This window comes from Hypanus sabinus, chromosome 12 (genome assembly GCF_030144855.1).
Source record: "Hypanus sabinus isolate sHypSab1 chromosome 12, sHypSab1.hap1, whole genome shotgun sequence".
NCBI classification, from domain to species: domain Eukaryota; kingdom Metazoa; phylum Chordata; class Chondrichthyes; order Myliobatiformes; family Dasyatidae; genus Hypanus; species Hypanus sabinus.
Genome location: NC_082717.1, coordinates 106,725,574 through 106,750,449, shown reverse-complemented (window position 1 = coordinate 106,750,449; position 24,876 = coordinate 106,725,574). Strand labels below are relative to the sequence as shown.

Here is a 24,876-nt window from a genome sequence, read left to right as displayed (position 1 = left end):
TGCAGATCCAGAACAGAGATGCGTCCTCTTTATTAAACATTACAGCAATACCGATGTTGACTTTATACCTATGACTGACTGTTTATTAATTTCCATAGATGTTCTCTGACCTGCTGAGTTTCTCCGGTGTGTTGCTTTGGATTTCCAGCATCTGCAGAATTTCTTGTATTTATAAATATACGATCATCAAATCTCCCTCGTCTTATATTAAACTGAATCGTCTGTGGCAATACAATCAGCAAGATATAGGGAATATCATATCTGACCATATTCATGTCTTATTCTGGGATATGCCATATCTCATGATCATGACAAAGTTACTAAATCTTTTCATATGTTTTCTATATAAGCTACCTTTTGCTTGAGTTCAGAATGTACCATTCCAGGAAGGAATAGTTTATGCAATTACATTCTGAATGGGGAAATGATTCTGGAATTTTTATTGATAATCAGAAAAATATTACAGTTCAACAGAGCTCCTGTTGAGTGAAATTAAATGGTCTAAGTTCATTGAACAATATACACTTTACATGTGGAAATGGAGCTGACACTGCTTTTCCACATAATTATTTGGGATCTTATCATTTAGGGTGTGTTTCCCTGCTGTGAGACGTACACACACCCCTCATCTTTACTTTCTGAGTCTGGAAGTAAACAAGACATTTCAGAAGGAGATCATTTTGCATCAATTTTATTCCCATCTTATGGCTTTGCGTGGAGCATAAGAGAGATTAAAAATCTTGCTGGAGCCTTAGAAAGGCTAAACAATGACACTGCTGCAGCCTTGGGAAAAGTAGCAACAGAAGTGGTTGCCAGGTGCAAGATGGTTCTTCAAAATCATGTGGCATTAAACCTCGTAGCAAGTAAGGGGGTTGGAATCTACACTCAATAGGCAAGGGGGGTTGTGCCTATAAACAGTACTGTGCAAAAGTCATAGGCACACACATATAAATGGCTAGAGTTCCTAAGACTTTTGCACAGTACTGTCGTAATTGTATGTGTTGCACTGTACTGCCACAGAAACAAATCTCATGACGTATATGAGTGATGATAAACCTGATATAGGTCTCTAATGTGGACTGGCTGCAGAATCCTGTAATATGTTGCATTGTTTCTAGTTTCTCTTGGCATTTTCTGAATTCTGAATTCTGTCTGGAATTTGTTTGTATTCTATGATGTTAAATTTTCCTCTGTCTGACAAGGTCTGGGATTCAATTCTCAAGTCAGTTAATTAAACTTCTCTATGTGCTCGCCACTGCCTTTTACATTTGTAAACAGGACTCATATGTCTAAAACTAAATTATTGTGGTTCTATCCTGATTAGTTCCTGTTGCGACAAGTGTAAAGGGGGCAAGACTTCCCTTATTCACATGTCTTGGGCTTGTCCTTGCTTGGAGAAATTCTGGAGAGATGTCTTTTTAATTTTGTATCATATACTTAATTGCTATTTGGAACCTAACCCCCTATATTGCTCTTTTCGGCACTTTGGGAGAAGTTGACACGCATCTGAGTCCGACTAAACGTCGTATATTGTCTTTTGCCTCTCTTTTGGCCAGACATGCAGTCCTTCTTATGATGTTGCCCCAGCCACTCATGCTCAATGGCTCAGAGATATTATGTTTTTTTTTAACGTGTAAACATATAATAGCTCAGGTAGTAGGCAATGTACCTTTTTATGAGTACAGCTCTGTGGTGATAAAAGATCTGATTAACTTTTCTATATATCGTAAGGTTGGCTTGGAGTTGGGTAGTGGGAGGGTGGGGTGGTAACTAACTTTATACAATTCTATTATGGGTGCTTTTCCTTAACTGTTATGAACTGCACATTTGATATGTTTGTTTTGCACTGTATAAACCTTTTTTAACTGTTTTCTTTGCATCGTATAAAATGTAAAAAAATAATAAAGGGTATGGGGTGCGTTGGTCTGTTCACATTGTCCAATTAAAAGATTAGATGGAAACCTACCAATGAGAACGTTCTTTTCCCGATTCTTTATTAGCATAGGGCGGAGCGTACTGTTTATTTAATCTGCGCTGCGAATTGGCTCCTGCTATTTCAGGGTACGAAGCTGACTGAAAAAATGCCTGACCAGTCGAAAGCTTCCAAGAAAGGCGGCAAGAAAGCCGTGTCCAAAGCGCAAGCCAAGGGCGGCAAGAAGCGCAGGAGGGCAAGAAGGGAGACTTACTGCATCTACGTCTACAAGGTAATGAAACAAGTTCATCCCGACACCGGCATCTCCTCGAAGGCCATGGGCATTATGAATTCGTTCGTGAACGATATTTTCGAGCGCATCGCGGGCGAGGCTTCCCGCCTGGCTCATTACAACAAGCGTTCGACCATCACCTCTCGGGAGATCCAGACCGCCGTGCGCCTGTTGCTGCCCGGGGAACTGGCCAAGCACGCCGTGTCGGAAGGGACAAAGGCGGTGACCAAGTACACCAGCTCCAAGTGAAGTCGCAGGAAGTGCTGACGGAAACCCAACGGCTCTTTTTAGAGCCACCCACAATTTCCATGGAAGAGTTTTGATCGCACCAAACTTGTCTTTGAAAGCTTTTCCACTCAAAGGTAATTCTAATTCTGTTAATGTTGAGTGAACTTTCCATCACTTCGTACAATCCGTTTGTGTCGCGTCCCTGCTTCATTGCGCTAACACTGACATTTTGCCCTCCTGCTTCCGTCAGCTTGTCACGATTTTCCCCCACTCACAAAGCTTTGCACAAAGGAAGGATTGGGGTGAAGATGTTTTTGCTGTAAAAGTGATTTAACTGCTGTGAATACCGTACACTAACTGGAGTACCCGTGTGTAAAAAGAAACAAACAACGCTGAGTCCCCGAGATTCACTCGGGCTCCTTTCACACAGTCCACGAAAGACTTTGCTACGGCTGCCGATTGTAGTTGGTGACCCATCTACAGTCTGCATTGTACATGCAGATTAAAATCAGATAACTTCTCTTACGTGAGGATTTTACACCCTGTCTTTCTTGTAAATGAGTGGGGGCGCTGTGATGGTGAATCCTATTCACGGATATACATGTTTTTGGATTAAAGGATAAAACTATAATCTTGGCGTGCTTTTCATAAATTGGGGACTAAGATTAGTTTGGAGTATCTCTGATCCTGTTCGCTCCACATTGCTCCAGGAAATTCATGGCCGAGCGAGATACCTACACATTATTGATAAAATATCTGACATGACAAAATGAAAGGTCACTCAGAGAATGAGGAAATCCTCCCGTGATCCCCCTCTTTATAGTTTCTGGAGGATTGCGGAAGAACACTTACGATTGGTGGTGCCGCGCCTTCTCCGAACAGTAATGTGAAGTTACCCAATCAGCGAGCTCTCCGATTCTCCAATGGTCAGACGGCGCCAGAGAAGCGCCGAAAATAACAGCCGCGCCCCACCGGAAGTTTGAAAATCCCGCCAAAGAAAAAAACCCGAAATTAATGAGTAGTCTAAAGCCTTAATCAATTACAAATCTGCATGATCATGGATTTCCTGCATAGCCAGTTATATGATCTCACTACACTTCTGACCATACAGAATGTTGCATGACTGACTCTAGGAATTTGTGGTTCTTTGTGCAAACACATCAGATTGTGGAAAGATCTCTCCTCTCAAACTGTGGATGGAGTACAGAGCATTATGAACAGGTTGCTCTTCTCAAATTGTGGCTGGAACAGGAGGATGAGTGGCCTCTGCGGAAGACAAAGGGATGGGGATCAGGAGATGTGGCTGGTGGGGGTGACCCACTGCAGCTGAAGCATTAACACTTCTTCAAACCCACAGATGCTGCTCAGTCCACTGCTCCTCCAGCAGAGATTGTTCAATGCACCAGATTCCAGCATCTGCAGACTCAAGTTTCCTTTCTCAAGTGGGTACTATTAAACTCAATAAATAAGCCCAGTGGACATTGTGTATTCTTTTAGATGGTTTTCTAGGACATGCATTGAGTCAAAGAGCATGGAAACCGGCCTTTCAACCAACTTGTCCATTCTGTGCTTCCAGGGAGCTAGTCCTACCTGTTCATGTTTAGCCCATAGCCTCAAAATGTCTCCTTGCCATCTATTTATCTAGATTGTTTTTAAATATTGCTCATGTGCCTGCCTCAACCACCATTTCTGGTATCTCATTCCAAATACACTCCACCTTTTGTGTAAAGAAGCTCCTGTTGATGTCCCTTAGAAATCTCTGATCTGAAACTAATGCTCTCTTGTTATTAATACCCCTTCCTTGCAAATGAACTTTTACCCTCTCTATGTCCCTCATGAACTTGTATACATCAATCAGTTCACTCCTAAATCTCCTATGTTCCAAGGAATAAAGTACAAATCTACCAAACCTCTCCTTGTATAGAAAGAGTGAACCTTTCAACACCACTGGTATGGTCACAACTGGAGAACCATGTCCGTGTCTGGGAAAGATGGAACAGTTATAGAGAGATTTGACTCAAATGGTCACAGCAATAAGGGATCTAATCATGGCACCAATTGAAACACATTGTTTTTCTCCTTAGTGAATACAGCTGAGAACTATTCACTTCATGCCCTGCCCACCTCCTCTTGCCCCATACACAGATTGTCAATGATGCAAACAAACATGGCAAGAGAATTCCTAGAAGCATGGTGAACCAACCTGTAGACCTCAATCCTATCTATGAGGTAACGCAGGCAAAATGCCAGACTACAATGCACGGAATTTGTCAAACAACCAATCAGCAACCAGATTTCCTCTCTATAACTCAAGTAAGTTTTTGAAATGATGACAGATCAGCTGACTGATAAGTATATAAAGACCAGGAATTCAGGTGAAGGAATGTTGTGAACAATGTGGATGAGCTTAGAGCATATATCAGTACTTGAAGATAGGAGGTGGTGGATATTACAGAGACTTGGATGGCTCAGGGACAGGATTGGTTACTTCAAGTGCTGTGTTTTAGATGTTTCAGAAAGAACAGGGAGGGAGGCAAAAAAGGTGAGGGCATGGCACTGCTGATCAGAGATAGTGTCATAGCTGCAGAAAAGGTGGATGCCATGGAGGGATTGTCTATGGAGTCTCTGTGGGTGGAAGTTAGGAACAGGAAGGGGTCAATAACTTTGCTGGGTGTTTTTTATAGGCCACCCAATAGTAACAGGGATATCGAGGAGCAGATAGGGTAACAGATCCTGGATATGTGTAATAATACCTGTCATGATGGGAGATTTTAATTTCCCAAATATCGATTGGCATCTCCCTAGAGCAAGGGGTTTAGATGGGTAGAGTTTGTTAGGTGTGTTCAAGAAGGTTTCTTGACACAGTATGTAGATAAGCCTACTCTTGTAGGCTTGGAGAGGCTGTACTTGATTTGGTATTGTAAAATGAACCTGGTCACATGTTAGATCTCTCAGTGGGAGAGCATTTTGGAGATAGTGATCATAATTCTATCTCCTTTACAATAGCATTGGAGAGAGATAGGAACAGACAAGTTAGAAAAGTGTTTAATTGGAGTAAGGGAAATTATGAGTCCATCAAGCAGGAAATTGGGGATATTATGAGGGAAAAGTACAGAAAAATTGTGGCAAATATTCAGGGGATATTTGTGTATTGTTCTGTATAGGTATGTTCCAATGAGACAGGGAAGTTATGGTAGGGTACAGGAACCATGGTGTACAGAGGCTGTAATAAATCTAGTCAAGTAGAAAAGAAAAGCCTCCAAAAGATTGAGAGCTAGGCAATGTTAGAGATCTAGCAGATTATAAGGCTACTAGGAAGGAAATTAAGGAAATTAGGAGAGCCAGAAGGCGCCATGAGAAGGCCTTAGCAGGCAGAATTAAGGAAAACCCCAAGGCATTCTATGAATGTGAAGAGAAAGAGGAAAAGACATGAAAGAATAGTATCTATCAAGTGTGACAGTGGGAAAGTGTATATGGAACCGGAGGAAATAGCAGAGGTACTTAATGAATACTTTAGTATTCACTATGGAAAAGGAACTTAGTAATTGGAGGGATGACTTGCAGCAGACTGAAAAGCTTGAGCATGTAGATATTAAGAAAAGGATGTGCTGGAGCTTTTGGAAAGCATCAAGTTAGATAAGTCGCTGGGACTGGACATAATGTACCCCCAAGCAACTGTGAGAAGTGAGGGAGGAGATTGCTGAGCCTCTGGCGATGATTTTTGCATCATCAATGGGGACAGGACTGTAGGATTGGAGGGTTGTGGATGTTGCTCCTTTGTTCAGTAAAGGGAGTGGTGATAGCACAGGAAATTACAGACCATTGAGTCTTACCTCAGTGGTTGGGAGGCAGGATTTATGAACATTTGGAGAGGTATAATATGATTATGATTAGTCTGCATGGCTTTGTAAAGGGCAGGTTGTGCCTTACGAGCCTGATTGAATTTTTTGAGGATGTGACTAAACACATCGATGGAAGAGCAGTAGATGTGGATTTCAGCAAGGCATTTGATAAGGTACCCCATGCTAGGCTTATTGAGAAAGTAAAGAGGCATGGGATCCAAGGGGACATTGCTTTGTGGATCCGGAACTGGCTTGCCCACATAAGGCAAAGAGTGGCTGTAAATGGGTCATATTCCGCATGGACATCAGTCAACCAGTGGTGTGCTTCAGGGATCTGTTCTGGGACCCTTACTCTTCATGATTTTTCTAAATGACCTGGATGAGGAAGTGGATGAATGGGCTAGTAAATTTCCTGATGACACAAAGGTTGGTGGTGTTGTGGATAGTGTGGAGGACTGACAGAGGCTATAGTGGAACATTGATAGGATGCATAGCTGGGCTGAGAAGTGGCAGATGGAGTTCAAACCAGGTAAGTCTGAAGTGGTTCATTTTGGTAGGTCAAATATGATGGCAGAATATAGCATTAATGTTAAGACTCTTGGCAGTGTGGAGGATCAGAGGGATCTTGGGGTCCGAGTCCATAGGACACTCAAAGTAGTTGCGCAGGTTGACTTGGTGGTTAAGAAGGCGTATGGTGCATTGGCCATCACCAATCGTGGAATTGAATATAGGAACCGAGAGCAAATGTTGCAGCTGTATAGGACCCTGGTCAGATCCCATATGGAGTACTGTGGTCAGTTCTGGTTGCCTCACTACAGGAAGGATGTGGAAGCCATAGAAAGGGTACAGAGGAGATTTACAAGAATGTTGACTGGATTGGGGAGCATGCCTTATGAGAATAGATTGAGTGAACTCGGCCTTTTCTCCTTGGAGTGACGGAGGATGAGAGGTGACCTGATAGAGGTGTACAAGATGATGAGAGGTATTGATCATGTGGATAGTCAGAGGCTTTTTCCCAGGGCTGAAATGGTTGCCACAAGAGGACACAGGTTTAAGGTGCTGGGGAGTAAGTTCAGAGGAGATGTCAGGGGTAAGTTTTTTATTTACTCAGTGGTGAGTGTGTGGAATGGGCTGCCAGCAATGGTGGTGGAGGCTGATACGATAGGGTCTTTTAAGAGGCTTTTAGATAGGTACATGGTGCTTAGTAAAATAGAGGGCCTTGGGTAAGCCAAGTAATTTCTAAGGTAGGGACAGATTCAGCACAGCTTTGTTGGCCGAAGGGCCTGTATTGTGCTGTAGATTTTCTCTGTTTCTATCTTACCACAATTTACAGCTCACTGATGTTCCCTCATTTGGTGAAATGCTTGTAAGTAAATTGCCAATATCAGAAAAGAACCCAACTCAACTCATTAATGTTTATTAACATTTATTGAGCATTCCCTTAATCTTGGCTGCCACCGATAATTTGTGACTGGTCTTTCCCTTTGAATTTCTCTACCCATGAAGAAGGAGAAGCGCACAAATTTGACTGGGCATCTGCCAAAGTCATGGCACAAGCAAACACGTGGCATGTAAACTCTGCAAATTCTCCATACTGCTGAAGGGCCTCCCTATTCCTCAATGCTCTTTCCCTGTCGCATCATCATTATCATTATGTGCTGTTTCATATGATGTTGGTGATCATGGTCTTCCATTTCTCTTTAATCTGAATATATTCTTATTCTTTGCTCTATCCATGATCATGATCGTTCTTGGCAAATTGTTCAACAGAAGTGGTTTGCGATTGACTTCTTTTGAGTTGTGACATTACAAGATAGTGACCTTAGCAATTATCAATGCTGTTCAGAGATTGTCTATCTGGCAACAGTGGTCACATAACAAGGATGTGCTATGCACCAGCTGCTCATATGACTATCCACCACCTGCTCCCATGGCTTCATGTGACCCTGATTGGTGAGATAAGCAGGTGTAACCTTGCTCAAGGGGGATCTGAGGCGAGCAGAGAGAAGAAACGTCTTGCATCTCCTTCCCATTCCCATTATCTACTACATGCTTTTATTTCAGTGGAACCTCAATACCATTTCACATCCTGTGACGTGTGATGAGGATGTTAGGAGAATTCAGGGAGACTTGGATAGGCTGGGTGAGTGGGCAGATACTTGGCAGATGACGTTTTACGTGAATAAGTGTGAGGTTATCCACTTTGGGAGTAAGAACAGGAAGGCAGATTATTATCTGAATGGTGTAGGGTTGGGTAAGGGAGAAATACAAAGAGATCTAGGAGTCCTTGTTCATCAGTCACTGAAGGTGAATGAGCAAGTGCAGCAGGCAGTGAAGAAGGCTAATGGAATGTTGGCCTTTATTACAAAGGGAATAGAGTACAAGAGCAAGGAAATCCTCTTGCATTTGTACAGGGCCCTAGTGAGACCACACCTGGAGTATTGTGTACAGTTTTGGTCTCCAAGGTTAAGGAAGGACATCCTGGCCATAGAGAAAGTGCAGCGTAGATTCACAAGGTTAATTCCTGGGATGTCCAGACTGTCTTACGCAGAGAGGTTAGAGAGACTGGGCTTGTACACGCTGGAATTAAGGAGATTGAGAGGGGATCTGATTGCAACATATAAGATTATTAAGGGATTGGACAAGATAGAGGCAGGAAATATGTTCCAGATGCTGGGAAAGCTCAGTGCCAGAGGGTATGGTTTAAGAATAAGGGGTAGGTCATTTAGGACAGAGTTAAGGAAAAACTTCTTCTCCCAGAGAATTGTGGGGTTGTGGAATGCACTGCCTCAGAAGGTAGTGGAGGCCAATTCTCTGGATGCTTTCAAGAAGGAGCTAGATAGGTATCTTATGGATAGTGGAAATCAAGGGATATGGGGACAAGGCAGGAACCGGGTATTGATAGTAGATGATCTCCCTTAAGTCCTTTATTATTTAATATTTATGATCAGCCATGATCTCAGAATGGCGGTGCAGGCTCGAAGGGCCGAATGGCCTACTTCTGCACCTATTGTCTATTGTCTAATATAACAGTCAGAATGTAATGCAAAGGCTTTATGAGTCAGTGGTCGCACCAAACTTGGAGTATTATGAAGACTTGTGGTCCCCTTATTTCAGAAAGATGTGCTGCATTGGAGAGGGCCCAGTGGAATGATTCCGGTAATGAAAGGTGGGAACCATCACCCTCTTGTGAGAAGGCTCATGAAGGCCTGTAAGCAGAAGGCTGGAGAGAGCTTTTTGGGGACATTGTCCATGCACCTGGTGTTTCAAGCTGCTTTTGAGGAAGTGCATGGCTGCATTGGGCCGGATAGCAAATTTAAACAAGGGACTGTGGTTCACCCTGTGAAAGCTACTGATGGTCTGGCCTGGGAAAGCAGTAAGTGACGGGGACCCCAAATTTCCCGGAGTTCCTGAGGGCAAGGCCCTCTTACTGGATGCGCCAGAAGACCACGAGGGGGAGTTGTGATTTCCTGCTGGGGTACTGGTGAGGCCCAAATTGCAGAAGCCCTCGGTTGTACAGGCAAGCAAGATGGCAGTGATTGTCAGGAACACTGTGAAGAGGGAGGTCACTTTCAAACGGGGATGTCCCAGTCCATCTGTTCCCAGTAACAGTAATGTCTAGTGTCTCTGTGAGACAAGCTGGGGAGAAACTATTGGAAAAAGGGGGAAAGTTGACCGTTGATTCATTCAACTTCGTGGACTTCCTGGTTCTTTGTAAATGGGCAACACATCACACAGCATCCACAGAAATGAGATTTCTTAGTTTGGTGGGGCTAGAAGCTGTCTTCCCCTCGACAAACACATGCAGGCGGAGCCTGAGTGTTACATATAAAATTTACTTGAACCTTCCTCATGACTTTTCTTTTTCCCTTTTGACCATCTTAATTCCTTCTTGAGCTCTAGGAACAATGAACAATACAGGCCATTAGACCCATGATATTGTGCTAATCAGGATGTCAATTTATACTACTTGTCACGTCCATTTAAAAGACATTTAAACTCCAGCAAACTATCTGTTTCCATTACTAGCTAACTGTAAAGCATGTCCTCTGGTGTTTGACATTTCTACCTTGCAGAAAAGATACCAATGATCTACCACTATCTATTCCTCTCATAATTTTAAAAGCCTCTGTTGCTTCCTTCCTCGGCCTCTGATATTCTATGAAAAACATAAGTCTGTCCAATATTTACATTGGGCTCCTGTACATTAACCCAGGTAGAATCCTGGTGAACCTCTTCTGCACCCATTCCAGAGCATCACAACCAGAACTCCACACGACACTCTTGTGTTGTCTGATTCATGTTTTACAGAGGTGCAGTTTGACTTTTTTTACTGTTCTATTCAACACCTCTGCTACCGTAAACAATGCAGTGTGTTCATTCCCTAGTGTGCAGTGAGACTGTGAGAAAGGACAGGATGATGGGGCAAAATTGAAAAGTGTTATGAATACAGGACTGGAGGTGGTAGATCTGAATGCTCACAGTATATGGAATGTTAGATGATCTTGTAGCAAAGTTAGAGGTTGGTGTCATTGAGTCATGGCAGAAAGAAGATCATAATTGGCAGCTTAGCATCCAATGATACACTGTATTGAAACTGGGAGAGGGAGTGGGCTGTTTCTGATGGAAAAAACTGAAATCAAATCCTCAGAGGTGACATGGGATCAGAAGATGTAGAATCGTTGTGCGTTGAGTTAAGAAACTGCAAGAGTAAAAAGACCCTAATGGGAGTGATATATAGGACTCCAAATGGTGGCCAGGATGTGGGATACTAATTACAATGGGATATGGAATTTGTCTGGGGGATTTCAGTATGCAGGTAGATTTGGAAAATCAATTTGATGCTGGATCTCAAAGAGGGAATTTGCAGAAAGCCCATAAGATTGCTATTTAGATTAGCTCATGGTTGAGCCCACTCAGGCAAAGGCAATTCTGAATTGGATGATCCGTGATGAACCAGATATGATTATGGAGCTTAAGGTAAGGGAACCCTTCAGTGCTATTAATCATTATATGGTAGAATTCATCGTGCAGTTTCAGAGGGATAAGATAAAGTCAGATGTATCATTACTGTAGTGCTAGGGAAATTACAGAGGCCTGAGAGAGGAGCCAGCTAAGTTGATTGAAGGAAGAATGACAGAACAGCAAGGTCTGGAGTTTCTGGGGGCATGTCAGAAGGCGTAAGGTAGAAACATACCAAAGATGAAGCGATATTCTAAATAGATGATGAGGTGACTATGGCTGACCAGGGAAGTCAAAGACAGCATAAAAGCAATAGAGAGAGCAGATAATATAGAAAAAGTTGTGGGAAGTTAAAGGATTGGGAAGCTTTCAAAAACAAACAGGAGGAAACTAAAAACCCATTGGAGAGAAAAGATTAAGTATGAAGGTAAATATTATAAATATGATACCAAAACATTTCCCAGGTACATAGAGTAAAGGTGAGATGAAAGTGGATATCAGACCACTGGAAAATTATGCTGGAGAGATAGTAATGGGGGACAAAAGATGGCAAATGAACTTAATAATGCTTCAGACTTCACTGTGGATGATACTAGCAACATGCCAGAATTTCAAGTGCCATGGGACAGAAGAGTGCAAATACTAATACTAAGGAGAAGCTGCTTGGGAAGCTGAACCGTCTGAACATAGGTAGGTAACCTAGACCAGATGGACCACACCCCAATATTCCGAAAGAGGAAGCTGAAGAGATTGTAGAGGCATTAGAAATGATCTTTCATGAATCACCAGATTCAGGAATGGTCCAGAAGGACAGGAAAATTGCAAATATCACTCCACTCTTTGGAATGGTAAAAGGCGGAAGAAAGGAAATTATAGGCCAATTGACCACACGTCAGTGGTAGTGAAGATGCTGGTTTCCATTACGAAGGATGAGGTTTTGGAGTCAAGTTAGTGTGATTTCTTGCAAGGGAAGTCTGTTGGAATTCTTTGAGGAAATAGCAGACAGGATAGACAAAGCAGAAGCAGTGGACACTGTTTACTTGGATTTTCAAAAGGCCTTTGACAAGGTGCCACTCAAGAGGCTGCTTAACAATTTATTAGTCCGTGATAATTCAAGAAAGATACTAGCTTGGATAGAAGATTGGCTGACTGGCAGGAGGAAAGGAGGAAGAGTACAGGGGGCGTTTTCTCGTTGACTGCCTGAGACGAGTGGTGTTCCACACGTGTCAGTGTTCGGACCGCTTCTTTTCACATCACATGTTAATAATTTGGACGATGACATTGGTGGCTTTGTGATCAGGTTTGCGGATGATATGAAGCTAGGTGGTGTTACAGGGAAAGTTGTTAAGGCAGGGTGTCGCAGAAGGACTGAGACAGATTGGGAGAATGGTCAGAGAATGGCAGCTGGAAAATAATGGGGGCGATACACTCTGGTAGAAGGAATAAAGACTTCCGGTAAATTTTCAACGGAGAGAATACCCAAAACTGAAACCACCTCCCCACCCCCAGTCAGGTTCAAACTAATGAAGGAAAACGTGCAGCCAATTGCAGCACTGAAACCCTGTAATGGACAGCTCCCTTAGAACCAATTAGAGGGGAATTGGGCGGCGCTTCATCAACCCTTTAAAAGCCCCTCACCAACTCCTCTCCGGCGTTTAAATTTTCGTCGTTCAGATTGTTCGGCAATGGCCCGGACCAAGCAAACGGCGCGCAAATCGACCGGAGGGAAAGCTCCCCGCAAACAACTGGCCACCAAAGCGGCGCGGAAAAGCGCTCCGGCCACGGGCGGAGTGAAGAAGCCCCATCGCTACCGGCCCGGCACCGTGGCTCTGAGGGAGATCCGGCGCTACCAGAAATCCACCGAGCTGCTCATCCGCAAACTGCCCTTCCAGCGCCTGGTGCGGGAGATCGCTCAGGACTTCAAGACCGACCTGCGCTTCCAGAGCTCGGCCGTCATGGCCCTGCAGGAGGCCAGTGAAGCTTACCTGGTGGGGCTCTTCGAGGACACCAACCTGTGCGCCATCCACGCCAAGCGAGTCACCATCATGCCCAAGGACATCCAGCTGGCCCGCCGCATCCGTGGGGAGCGCGCCTGAATCCGGCCTCGGCACCAAGCACAACAAAAGGCTCTTTTCAGAGCCACTAACTCAGTAGTGGAAAGGGCTGTCATTTCCTATTCACTCAGCTTTTGTGTTGAAAAACAATTTTCACGCCGATTTCCTCTCACCTTCTGCTGTTTTGTGAAATTTCGTTCAACAAGACATCCCGGTTTCTACAGACTCCGACACGGCCGGACCCGATCAACACTGAATCAGCTCTTCGGTGCCGTTGGGTTAACGGCAGCGCGAACACCCTCGCCGTCAGGGTGTCTGTCCCCACACGCCTGCCGTGTGCAGTTGGTTATCACCAAGTTTTCCGGGTATCTGCGGTTGTTACTGTCCTGGAGAATGGGTTTTAATACTCTCCCCGTACCATTTCTAGTCCAGTACTATACATGATCAATTCACGGGGACACATCAGCCTGCAGACAGTTTCTTTCACAGAACATCTTATTTTTCACATTGCAAACTCGCCTTAGACCGAGTTTAAGAGACCAATGCAGAATCTGATGACGTATATACACAAGACAGACCGCGAGTATAAACTGTGGATCGGCTTTTGGAACTAAATGTCCAGAAACATTCAAACTAGTGAGTTAATTAACACTTGTGCATTACTGTAAAATCATATTGATGGAATTAATGAGTCAATTCTTATTTTTGAAGACTTACCATTTAAAACTTTCCGGCGGACTTTTCAATTTCAAGCCATCCGGGGTACTGTCAACGCTCTGTGACTGTGTCATTGTGCCCAAAGGAGATTGGGAATTTAATCTCCTTAATGTAACAACAGTGCCCTTCGTAACCCGATACCGTCCAGACTGTTCGGAGCGGGTTCAAATCCATAAGACCATAAAATATAGAAGAATTAGGTCATTTGGCCCATCGAGTCTGCTCCACACCATTTCATCATGGCTGATCCATTTCCCCCTCAGCCCCAATCTCCAGCCTTCCCCCTTCATAGGATAGTTGTCAATAATTTCATGACAATTTGACCACACTTTTGTTTTAAATTTTATCGCCTAACAAATCCCCGGTCACTGCTCTCTCCGTGAGTTGGTGGGCGGCTCTTAAAAGAGCCTTTGTTTTGGGTTTGGAAGAACGAAGGTTTGTTCAACCGCCGAAGCCATAGAGAGTGCGGCCCTGGCGTTTCAGAGCGTACACCACATCCATGGCAGTGACCGTCTTGCGCTTGGCGTGCTCGGTGTAGGTGACCGCATCCCGGATCACATTCTCCAGGAAAACCTTCAGCACCCCGCGGGTCTCCTCGTAGATCAGACCCGAGATCCGCTTGACGCCGCCACGCCGAGCCAGACGGCGGATGGCCGGTTTGGTGATGCCCTGGATGTTATCACGGAGCACTTTACGGTGCCGCTTGGCTCCGCCTTTGCCCAGTCCTTTGCCTCCTTTCCCTCTGCCAGACATAATGCCGCTTCACTCTCGACGTTGTTCTGTAACGAACTGTCTGCTGCTGTCGCCTTTTATACACAGCGCCCCGACCTGTCCGAGAAACGCGCAGAGAGTGAGAGGGGAGGAGACAGAGTGACGGGCAGTGCGGGGAGGGAGAGAGAGAGGGAAGGGGTGGAGACAGTCCGTGACAGACAGAGTGGAGAGCAGCTTCTCATCTTCATGATCCGCAACCGCCAGTTTCGAACGGTTTGGCCGCAACGGAACAGAAACCCAGCTCCCGGAAAAAAAAGCAACAGATGCACAGGAGATATCGAAGGTCGGTCAGTGACATTACCAGCTAACGCCCTGGATAACTGACCCAAACCTCTTCAAATTTCAGCTCAATGTTCCGAAAGTTAACCGACGATAATCGGGACCAAGAATAAAGGCCAGAGTTCTGAAATTCAAGTAAAACACAGTAACCCTGGTCAGAGAAACAGAGATAACTTTTCAGGCAGGAACCTCTTCATCAGATAGCTTCTGCTATTTCTCAACATTTAGAGAATGTGCTTTATTGCATATTTTCCTGCAAAAATGTACAATCTCACTTCCTCTCACAATGTCTCTCTATTGCCTGCTTACCCCATCTTCGCAGCTTAGCGTTCCCATCTCTCTTTCTGTCACCAGTAAGTTCAGTATTCACGGTGAGCTTTCATTTTCCAGATACCCTGTGAAGGAGCAGCTTATCAAATGGACATCTCAGTTCAGGACAACCACTGTTTCCTTTACCCGCAGCTTGTGTTCCTACTCCAAAGATTCGAATGTAATTGTTAAACTTCCACAAAATCCCGTTCACTTCGCCTGATTGTTTGAAGTTCTGGAAATGTGCATTTATTCTCTCTCTTGTTACAGCTTCAAGCGTTTTCTGGGACAGGTGCTTAACGATAGTGAACAGAATTGAACACAATACTCCAAATTTGGCCTCATCAACTTCAAGTTAACATCCTGATTCCCATACTCAATGTTTTGATTTATGAAGGCCAAAGTGCCCAGAGTTCTCTTTACACGTGACACCACTTTCAAGGAATAATCTGTCTGTATTCCCGGATCACACTGCAAGTTACAATAGCCTTCCTCGCTATCCACTACACCCACAATCTTGCTGCCATCTGCAAATGTGCTGATCCGTTTTACCACATGGTCATCCAGATCCTTGATATAGATGACAGACAAACATTGATCCCTGCTTTAGAACCATAGAACATTACTGCTCAGAAACAGGCCTTGGCCCTTCTTGGCTGTGCCGAACCATTTTTCTGCCTAGCCCCACTGACCTGCACCTGGGCCATATCCCTCCAAACTCCTCTCATCCATGTACCTGTCCAAGTTTTTCTTAAATGTTAAAAGTGAACCCACATTTACCAGTTCATCTGGCAGCTCATTCCACACACCCACCACTCTCTGTGTGAAGAAGCCACCCCCCTGCCCCAAGTTCCCTTTAAACCTTTCCCCCTTTGCCCTTAAACCATGTTCTCTTTTGTTTTCTCCCCTGGCCTCAGTGGAGAAAGTCTGCTTGCATTCATTTTATACACCTCTATCAAATCTCCCCTCATTCTTCTACACTCCAGGGAATAAATTCCTAACCTGTTCAACCTTTCTCTGTAACTCAGTTTCTCAAGTCCCAGCAACATCCTTGTAAACTTTCTCTGCACTCTTTCAACCTTATTAATATCCTTCCTGTAATTCGGTGACCAAAACTGCACACAATACTCCAAATTCAGCCTCACCATTGCCTTATACAACCTCACCATAATATTCCAACTCTTATACTCAGTACTTTAATTTATAAAGGCCAATGTACCAAAAGCTCTTTTTACGGCCCTATCTACCTGTGATGCCACTTTTAGGGAATTTTGTATCTGTATTCCCAGATCCCTCTGTTCTACTGCACTCTTCAGTGCCCTACAATTTACCTTGTATGTTCTACCTTGGTTTTTCCTTCCAAAGTGCAATACCTCACACTCATCTGTATTAAACTCCATCTGCCATTTTTGAGCCCATTTTTTCAGCTGGTCCAAATCCCTCTGCAAGCTTTGAAAACTTCCCTCACTGTGCACTACTCCTCCATTCTTTGTATCATCAGCAAATTTGCTGATCCAATTTACCATATTATCATCCAGCTCATTGATATAGATGATAACTAACAATGGACCCAGCACTGAACCCTGTGGCACACCACTAGTCACAGGCCTCCACTCAAAGAAGCAATCCTCCGCTACCACTCTCTGGCTTCCCCCATTCAGCCAATGTCTAATCCAATTTACTACCTCACCATGTATCCCTAGCAACTGAATCTTCCTAATTAACCTCCCATGTGGGACCTTGTCAAAGGCCTTACTGAAGTCCATGTAGACAACATCCACTGCCTTTCCTTCATCCACTTTCCTGGTAACCTCCTTGAAAAACTCTAATAGATTTGTTAAACATGACCTACCACGCACAAAGCCATGTTGACTCTCGATAATAAGTCCCTGTCTATCTAAATACTTGTAGATCCTATCTCTTAGTACTCCTTCCAATAATGTACCTATTACTGACATCAAACTTACCAGCCTATCATTTCCCAGACTACTTTTAGAGCCTTTTTAAAACAATGGAATAACATGAGCTATCCTCCAATCCACTGGCACCTCACCCTTAGATACTGACATTTTAAATATATCTGCCAGGGCCCCTGCAATTTCAACACTAGCCTCCTTCAAGGTCCGAGGGAATATCCTGTCAGGTCCTGGGGATTTATCTACTCTGACTAGCTTCAAGATAACAAGCATCTCCTCCGCTTCAATCTGTACAGGTTCCATGATCTCACTACTTGGTTGCCTTATTTCCATTGGCGCCATGACAGTTTCCTTAGTAAATACAGATGCAAAAACCAATTAAAATCTCCCCCATTTCTTTTGGTTCCATACATAGCCAACCACTCTGATCTTCAAGAGGACCAATTTTGGTCCTTACTATCAATTTGCTCTTAATATACCTGTAGAAGCTGTTTGGATTATCCTTCACCCTAACTGCCAAAGCAACCTCATGTCTTCTTTTAGCCCTCCTGATTTCTTTCTTAAGTTTTTTTTTTCACTTTTTATACTCCTCAAGCACCTTATTTGCCCCATTTCCTATACAAGTCATACATCTCTCTCTTCTTCTTTATCATTGTTCCAATATCTCTTGAGAACCAGGGTTCCTTATCCTTATTCACTTTGCCTTTAATCCTGACAGGAACATACAAACACTGCACTCTCAAAATTTCCCCTTTGAAGGCCTCCCATTTACCAATGACATCCTTGTCAGAGAACAACCTGTCCCAATCCACACTTTTTAGATCCTTTCTCATTTCTTCAAATTTGGCCTTTTTCCAGCTTAGAACCTCAACCCTAGGACTAGATCTATCTTTATGCATGACCAAGTTGAAAGAAATGGTGTTATGTTCACTGGAACCAAAGTGTTCCCCTACACACACTTCCCTCACTTGTCCGAACATGTTTCCTAATAGGAGATCTAATATTGCATCCTCTCTAGTTGGCACCTCTATATATTGATTTATAAAACTTTCTTGAACACATTTTACAAACTCTAATCCATCTAGACCTTTAACAGTATGGAATTCCCAATCAATGTGTGGAAAATTGAAATACCCTAGTATCACAACTTTGTTCCCTGCAGTTGTCTGCTATCTCTCTACAGATTTCGTCCTCCAATTCTTGCTGACTAATGGGTGGTCTATAAATACAACCCCATTAATGTGGTCATACCTTTCCTGTTATTCAGCTCCACCATATGGCCTTGGTCGACAAGCCCTCTAATCTGTCCTGCCAGAGCACTACTGTAACGTTTTCCCTGACCAGTAATGCCACCCCGCCCCCACCCTTCAGCCCTCTGCCTCTATCACATCTGAAACTTTGGTACCCTGGAACATTAAGCTGCCAGTCCTGCCTCTCCTGTAGGAAGTTCCTTTAGAGGGGATATGATTTTGGATAAAGAAAATCATGTCCGGTAGAGTTCGGATAGGTTGCAGAGAGCTTCGCCTATATCAGAAGTAGATATATGTGCTGGACAGGGTGGGATGAGGTGTAAGGTTGAGCAGGCAAGAGGGTGAGAGGGGTTCTGTTCACCCAGACAGAGAGTACCTGGTTTACACTGCCAGAGAGAATGTTGGAAATAGAGTCAGAGTGGCTGGTGGTATTTCAGAAATGTCTCATCAAACATGAAACATGAAAATTGAAAATTTCACTCCACTCTTGCAGGGGATGCAGTGGATGCTGTATATTTCAAAGTCCAAAACATCAAGTCCACAGCCATGCTGATCAATCCTGGCAACGTGGATCCCAAGACTCCTTCACTTTCCTCTGAAGTCAACAAGAGAGAGGGGAAGACCAGTCAAACACAGGCAAATGCCACCAAACACCTGCCCGTTCTCTGCTCTCATCTTTGTCAGCTTCAACATTGCTCGATGACTCAATAAGAGGGACAATGGAGTTGCTCATGGGCTCCAAGGCTTCCAGGCCTCTAGGCCACACACCCTATTTCAGAGACAGCAGAGAGCCAAATCACTCAATTGGCCAAAAAAAGCTCCACCAAAAGGTAAATCACAGATTCCAATCACACATGGCTTCGTAGTAGAATCATATTTGAAAGTGGTAGATGTCCATTACATGTCTAAGGGAGATGTATCATAATGGGGTTTCAGTGCTGCAATTGGCTGCATATTTTCCTTTATTAGTTTGAAGCTGAGTGGGGGTGGGGAGGTGGTTTCAGTTTTGGGTATTCTCTCCGTTGAAAATTTACCGGAAGTCTTTATTCCTTCTACCAGAGTGCATGGCCTCCATTATTTTCCTGCTGCCATTCTCTGACCATTCTCCCAATTCTCCGAACACTGACACGTGTGGAACACCGCACATCTCAGGCAGTCAACGAGAAAAGGCCCCCTGTATTCTCCCCCCTTTCCTCCTGCCAGTCAGCCAATCTTCTGTCCATGCTGGTACCTTTCATGTATTACCATGGACTCATAACTTGTTAAGCAGCCTCATGAGTGGCACATTGTCAAAGGCCTTTTGAAAGTCCAAGTAAACAGTGTCCACTGCTTCTGCTTTGTCTATCCTGTCTGTTATTTCCTCAAAGAATTCCAACAGACTTCCCTTGCAAGAAATTACGCTAACTTGACTCCAAAACCTCATCCTTCGTAATGGAAACCAGCATCTTCACTACCACTGATGTGTGGTCAATTGGCCTATAATTTCCTTTCCTCTCCCTTTTACCTTTCTAAACAGTGGAGTGATATTTGCAATTTTCCTGTCCTTCTGGACCATTCCTGGATCTGGTGATTCATGAAAGATCATTTCTAATGCCTCTACAATCTCTTCAGCTTCCTCTTTCAGAATATTGGGGTGTGGTCCATCTGGTCTAGGTTACCTACCTATGTTCAGACGGTTCAGCTTCCCAAGCAGCTTCTCCTTAGTATTAGTATTTGCACTCTTCTGTCCCATGACACTTGAAATTCTGGCATGTTGCTAGTATCATCCACAGTGAAGTCTGACGCATTATTAAGTTCATTTGCCATCTTTTGTCCCCCATTACTATCTCTCCAGCATAATTTTCCAGTGGTCTGATATCCACTCTCATCTCACCTTTACTCTATGTCCCTGAGAAATGTTTTGGTATCCTATTTATAATATTTACCTTCACACTTAATCTTTTCTCTCCAATTGGTTTTTAGTTTCCTCCTGTTTGCTTTTGAAAGCTTCCCAATCCTTTAACTTCCCACAACTTTTTCTATATTATCTGCTCTCTATTGCTTTTATGCTGTCTTTGACTTCTCTGGTCAGCCATAGTCACTTCATCATCTCTTTAGAATATCACTTCATCTTTGGTATGTTTCTACCTTACGCCTTCTGACATGCCTCCAGAAACTCCAGACCTTGCTGTTCTGTCATTCTTCCTTCAATCAACTTAGCTGGCTCCTCTCTCAGGCCTCTGTAATTTCCCTAGCACTACAGTAATGATACATCTGACTTTATCTTATCCATCTGAAACTGCACAATGAATTCCATTATATAATGATTCCTAGCACTGAAGGGTTCCCTTACCTTAAGCTTCATAATCATATCTGGTTCATCACAGATCACCCAGTCCAGAATTGCCTTTCCCCAAGTGGGCTCAAACATAAACTTCTCCAAATAGCAATCTCATAGGCATTCTGCAAATTCCCTCTTGAGATCCAGCATAAAAGTGATTTTCCCAATCTACCTGCATAGTGAAATCCCCCAGTCTGTCATAACATTTCCGTTTTTACATGCCTTTTCCATATCCCATTGTAATTTGTATCCCACATCCTGGCTACCATTTGGAGTCCTGTATGTAACTCCCATCAGGGTCTTTTTACTCTTGCAGTTTCTTAACTCAATGCACAACGATTCTACATATTTATTTATTTATTTGTTTGATTTTTAAGATAATTACATAAAATGAATAGAATTTTAGAATAGTGAAAAATTAATATTGGCCCTCCCCCTCCCCTTAACCCTCCCCCCTTAGACCCCTGTCTGAAAAAAAAGAAAAGAAAAAAAAAGAAAGAAAGAAACATCCTTGTTATGTGACCACTGATGCCCGGTAGACAATCTCTGAAGAATATAGATAATTGCTAGGGTCAATGTCTTACAAAGTTACAACTCAAAAGAAGTCAATTGCAAACCACTTCTGCTGAAAAATTTACCAAGAGCAATCAAGGTCATGGATTCAGTAAAGAGAAATGGAAGACCATGATCACCAACATCATATGGCATAGTACATAATGACAATGATGATGCGACAGGGAAAGCGCACTGAAGAATAGAGAGGCCCTTCAGCAATACAGAGAATCTGCAGAGTTTACATGCCACGTGTTTGCTTGTGCCATGACTGACTGAGGCCCAGTCGAATTTATGCCTCTCTCCTTCATGGTAGGGAAAGTTCGAAAGGCAAAGTCACAAATTATCAGTGGCAGCCAAGATTAAGGGAATGCTCAATAAATGTTAATAATATAAACATTAATGATGCAAACATGATGAAATCTGCAGATGCTGGAAATTCAAGCAATACACACAAAATGCTGGTGGAATGCAGCAGGCCAGGCAGCATCAATAGAAAGCACTGTCGACATTTCGGGCTGAGACCCTTCGTCATTACGAACTGAAAGATATAGCGAGAGATTTGAAAGTGGGAGCGGGAACAAATGGAATGATAGCAGGAGACAGGAAGGGGAGGGATAAAGCTGAGAGCTGGAAATTTTATTGGCAAAAGGGATACACAGCTGGAGCAGGAAGTGGATCATGGGATGGGTGGCCCAGGGAGAAAGGGGGAGGGGAGCACCAGAGGGAGATGGTGAACAGGCAAGGAGTGACTGAGAGGGGCAGAGAGAGAGAAAAAGAGTGAAAAGAAATATTGCGATATTTCTTTTATCGCAATACTAAAATTTTGCGGATGTATGGAAGGACAAACCGTTTGGTCACTTCCTGGCTGGAGCATTGTCAACCTCGTAGGCATCTTTGTATGAAGTTCAGTGTGTATGTTTCATACGAATCCTTGAAAGATGTTTCTCATCAGTCTTCAGTTACACCATGCTGCAAGGTTGTCTCCGCTCCCTTGTAACGAAGTTTTGATGTGGCTCATTTTGTGTGCTTTTGGGCGGTTGCTATGATAATTAACGAGTGCCATAAGTGTATGAAGATGAAGGGTAACTAAGAAGAGAGTGGGGTCTGTTGTGGAGCGAAGTGACAACTTGTGTACGGGGCAAGAGGTGGGCAGGGCATGAAGTGAATAGTTCTCAGCTGTATTCACTAAGGAGAAAAGCAATGTGTTTCAATTGGTGCCAAGATTAGATCCCTCACTGCTGTGACCATTTGAGTCAAATCTCTCAAAAGCTGTTCTATCTTTCCCAGATAGAAGGCATACAGAGGGTAAAAGTGCATTCTCAGGGAAGGGGTATTAATAACAAGAGAACATTAGTTTCAGATTGGAGGTGTGAGATTTATAAGATCAGCGGGATCTTCTTCACACTAAAAGTGGAGTGCATTTGGAATGAGCTGCCTGAAATGGTGGTTGAGGCAGGCACATGAGCAATATTTAAAAACAATCTAGATAAATAGATGGCAAGGAGACATTTTGAGGCTACGGGCTAAACATGAACAGGTGGGACTAGCTCAATGGAAACACAGAATCGACAGGTTGGTTGAAGGGCTGGTTTCCATGCTCTTTGACTTCATTTATGTCCTAAAAAACCATCTGAAAGAATACACCACGTCCACTGGGCTTACTTATTGAGTTTACTGGTACCCACTTGCGAAAGGAAACGAGTCTGCAGATGCTGGAATCTGGTGCATTGAACAATCTCTGCTGGAGGAACAATGGACTGAGCAGCATCTGTGGGGGTTGGAGTTGTCAAAGCTTCAGCTGCCGTGGGTCACCCCCACCAGCCACATCTCCTGATCCCCATCCCTTTGTCTTCCGCAGAGGCCACTCATCCTCCTGTTTCTGTGACTCCAGCCACTATTTGAGAAGAGTGACCCGTTCATAATATTCTGTAACTCCATCCACAGTTTGAGAGGAGAGACCTTTCCATATTCTGATGTGTTTTCACAAAGAACCACAAATTCCTAGAGGCAGTCATGGTACAGTTCATTCATATTCTGTATGGTCAGAAGTGCAGTGAGATCAAATAACTGGCTATGCAAGAAATCCATGATCGTACAGATTTATAACTAAGGCTTTAGATAATTGATTAAGTTCGTATTTTTCTTTGGTGGGCTTTTCAACTCTCTCCCCACCCGAAATTTATTTTCCGCGCTTCACTGGCGCAGTCTGACCGTTGGAGAATCAGATAGCTCGCTGATTGGGTAATTTCACAATATTATTCGGAGAAGGCGCGGCACCACCAATCGTATGTGTCCTTCCTCAATACTCCGGAAGCCATAAAGAGGGGGATCGCGGGAGGATTTCCTCTTTCACTGCGTGGTGATCTGCGAGACCTTTTATTCTCTGGAATGAGATATTTTATGAATAATGAGATAATTTCGTGTTCGTCCAAGAACTTTCTAGAGTAATGTGGAGCAGTGTAATCAGTGAGCGAACAGGAGAAAGATACTCCAAACTATTTAGTTCCTAGTTAACGAAAAAGTAAGCCAAATGCTAGTTTTATCCTTCAATCCAAAAACAGGGCTTTTACAACACGGGAGTACTCCAGTTAATACATCATATTCACAGCAATTAAATAACGTCTTCACCCCAGTCCTTCCTTTGTGCAAAGCTTTGAGAGTGGGGGAAAGTCACGACAAGCTGACGGAAGCAGGAGGGCAAAATGTCAGTGTTAGCGCAATGAAGCAGGGACGCGACACAAAAGGATTGTACGAAGTGATGGAAAGTTCACTCAACATTAACAGAATTAGAATTACCTTTGAGTGTAAAGGCTTTCAAAGACAAGTTTGGTGAGATCAAAACTCTTCCATGGAAATAGTGAGTGGCTCTTAAAAGAGCCGTTGGGTTTCCGTCAGCACTTCCTGCGACTTCACTTGGAGCTGGTGTACTTGGTCACCGCCTTTGTCCCTTCCGACACGGCGTGCTTGGCCAGTTCCCCGGGCAGCAACAGGCGCACGGCGGTCTGGATCTCCCGAGAGGTGATGGTCGAACGCTTGTTGTAATGAGCCAGGCGGGAAGCCTCGCCCGCAATGCGTTCGAAAATATCGTTCACGAACGAATTCATAATGCCCATGGCCTTCGAGGAGATGCCGGTGTCGGGGTGAACTTGTTTCATTACCTTGTAGACGTAGATGCAGTAAGTCTCCCTTCTTGCCCTCCTGCGCTTCTTGCCGCCCTTGGCTTGCGCTTTGGACACGGCTTTCTTGCCGCCTTTCTTGGAAGCTTTCGACTGGTCAGGCATTTTTTCAATCAGCTTCGGACCTGGAAATAAGCGGAGCCAACTCACAGCGCAGATTAAATAGACAGTACGCTCCGCCCTATGCTAATAAGGAATCGGGAAAAGAACGTTCTCATTGGTCAGTTTCCATCCAACCTTTTAATGTGAACAGACCAAATGCACCCCATACCCATTGATAATGACAAAGCGGA

At 43.8% G+C, this 24,876-nt stretch overlaps 5 protein-coding genes across 5 annotated transcripts in view; 3 read left to right on the top strand and 2 right to left on the bottom strand.

Annotated features, from left to right (window-relative positions):
- LOC132403266 (histone H2AX-like) overlaps positions 1-24,876 on the top strand; it is a 52,582-nt gene that overhangs the window by 17,590 nt on the left and 10,116 nt on the right. The window lies entirely within an intron of this gene.
- LOC132403252 (histone H2B type 1-O-like) lies at positions 2,074-4,222 on the top strand. The gene has a single exon (XM_059986680.1). It carries the CDS (start codon positions 2,082-2,084, stop codon positions 2,451-2,453), a length of 372 nt encoding a protein of 123 aa, XP_059842663.1. The 5' UTR covers positions 2,074-2,081; the 3' UTR covers positions 2,454-4,222.
- Positions 12,922-13,421, top strand: LOC132403243 (histone H3). Its single transcript, XM_059986671.1, has one exon. It carries the CDS (start codon positions 12,922-12,924, stop codon positions 13,330-13,332), a length of 411 nt encoding a protein of 136 aa, XP_059842654.1. The 3' UTR covers positions 13,333-13,421.
- Positions 14,352-14,766, bottom strand: LOC132403259 (histone H4). Its single transcript, XM_059986686.1, has one exon. It carries the CDS (start codon positions 14,758-14,760, stop codon positions 14,449-14,451), a length of 312 nt encoding a protein of 103 aa, XP_059842669.1. The 5' UTR covers positions 14,761-14,766; the 3' UTR covers positions 14,352-14,448.
- On the bottom strand, positions 21,328-24,866 carry LOC132403253 (histone H2B type 1-O-like). The gene has a single exon (XM_059986681.1). The coding sequence runs from the start codon at positions 24,686-24,688 to the stop codon at positions 24,317-24,319; it is 372 nt and encodes a 123-aa protein (XP_059842664.1). The 5' UTR covers positions 24,689-24,866; the 3' UTR covers positions 21,328-24,316.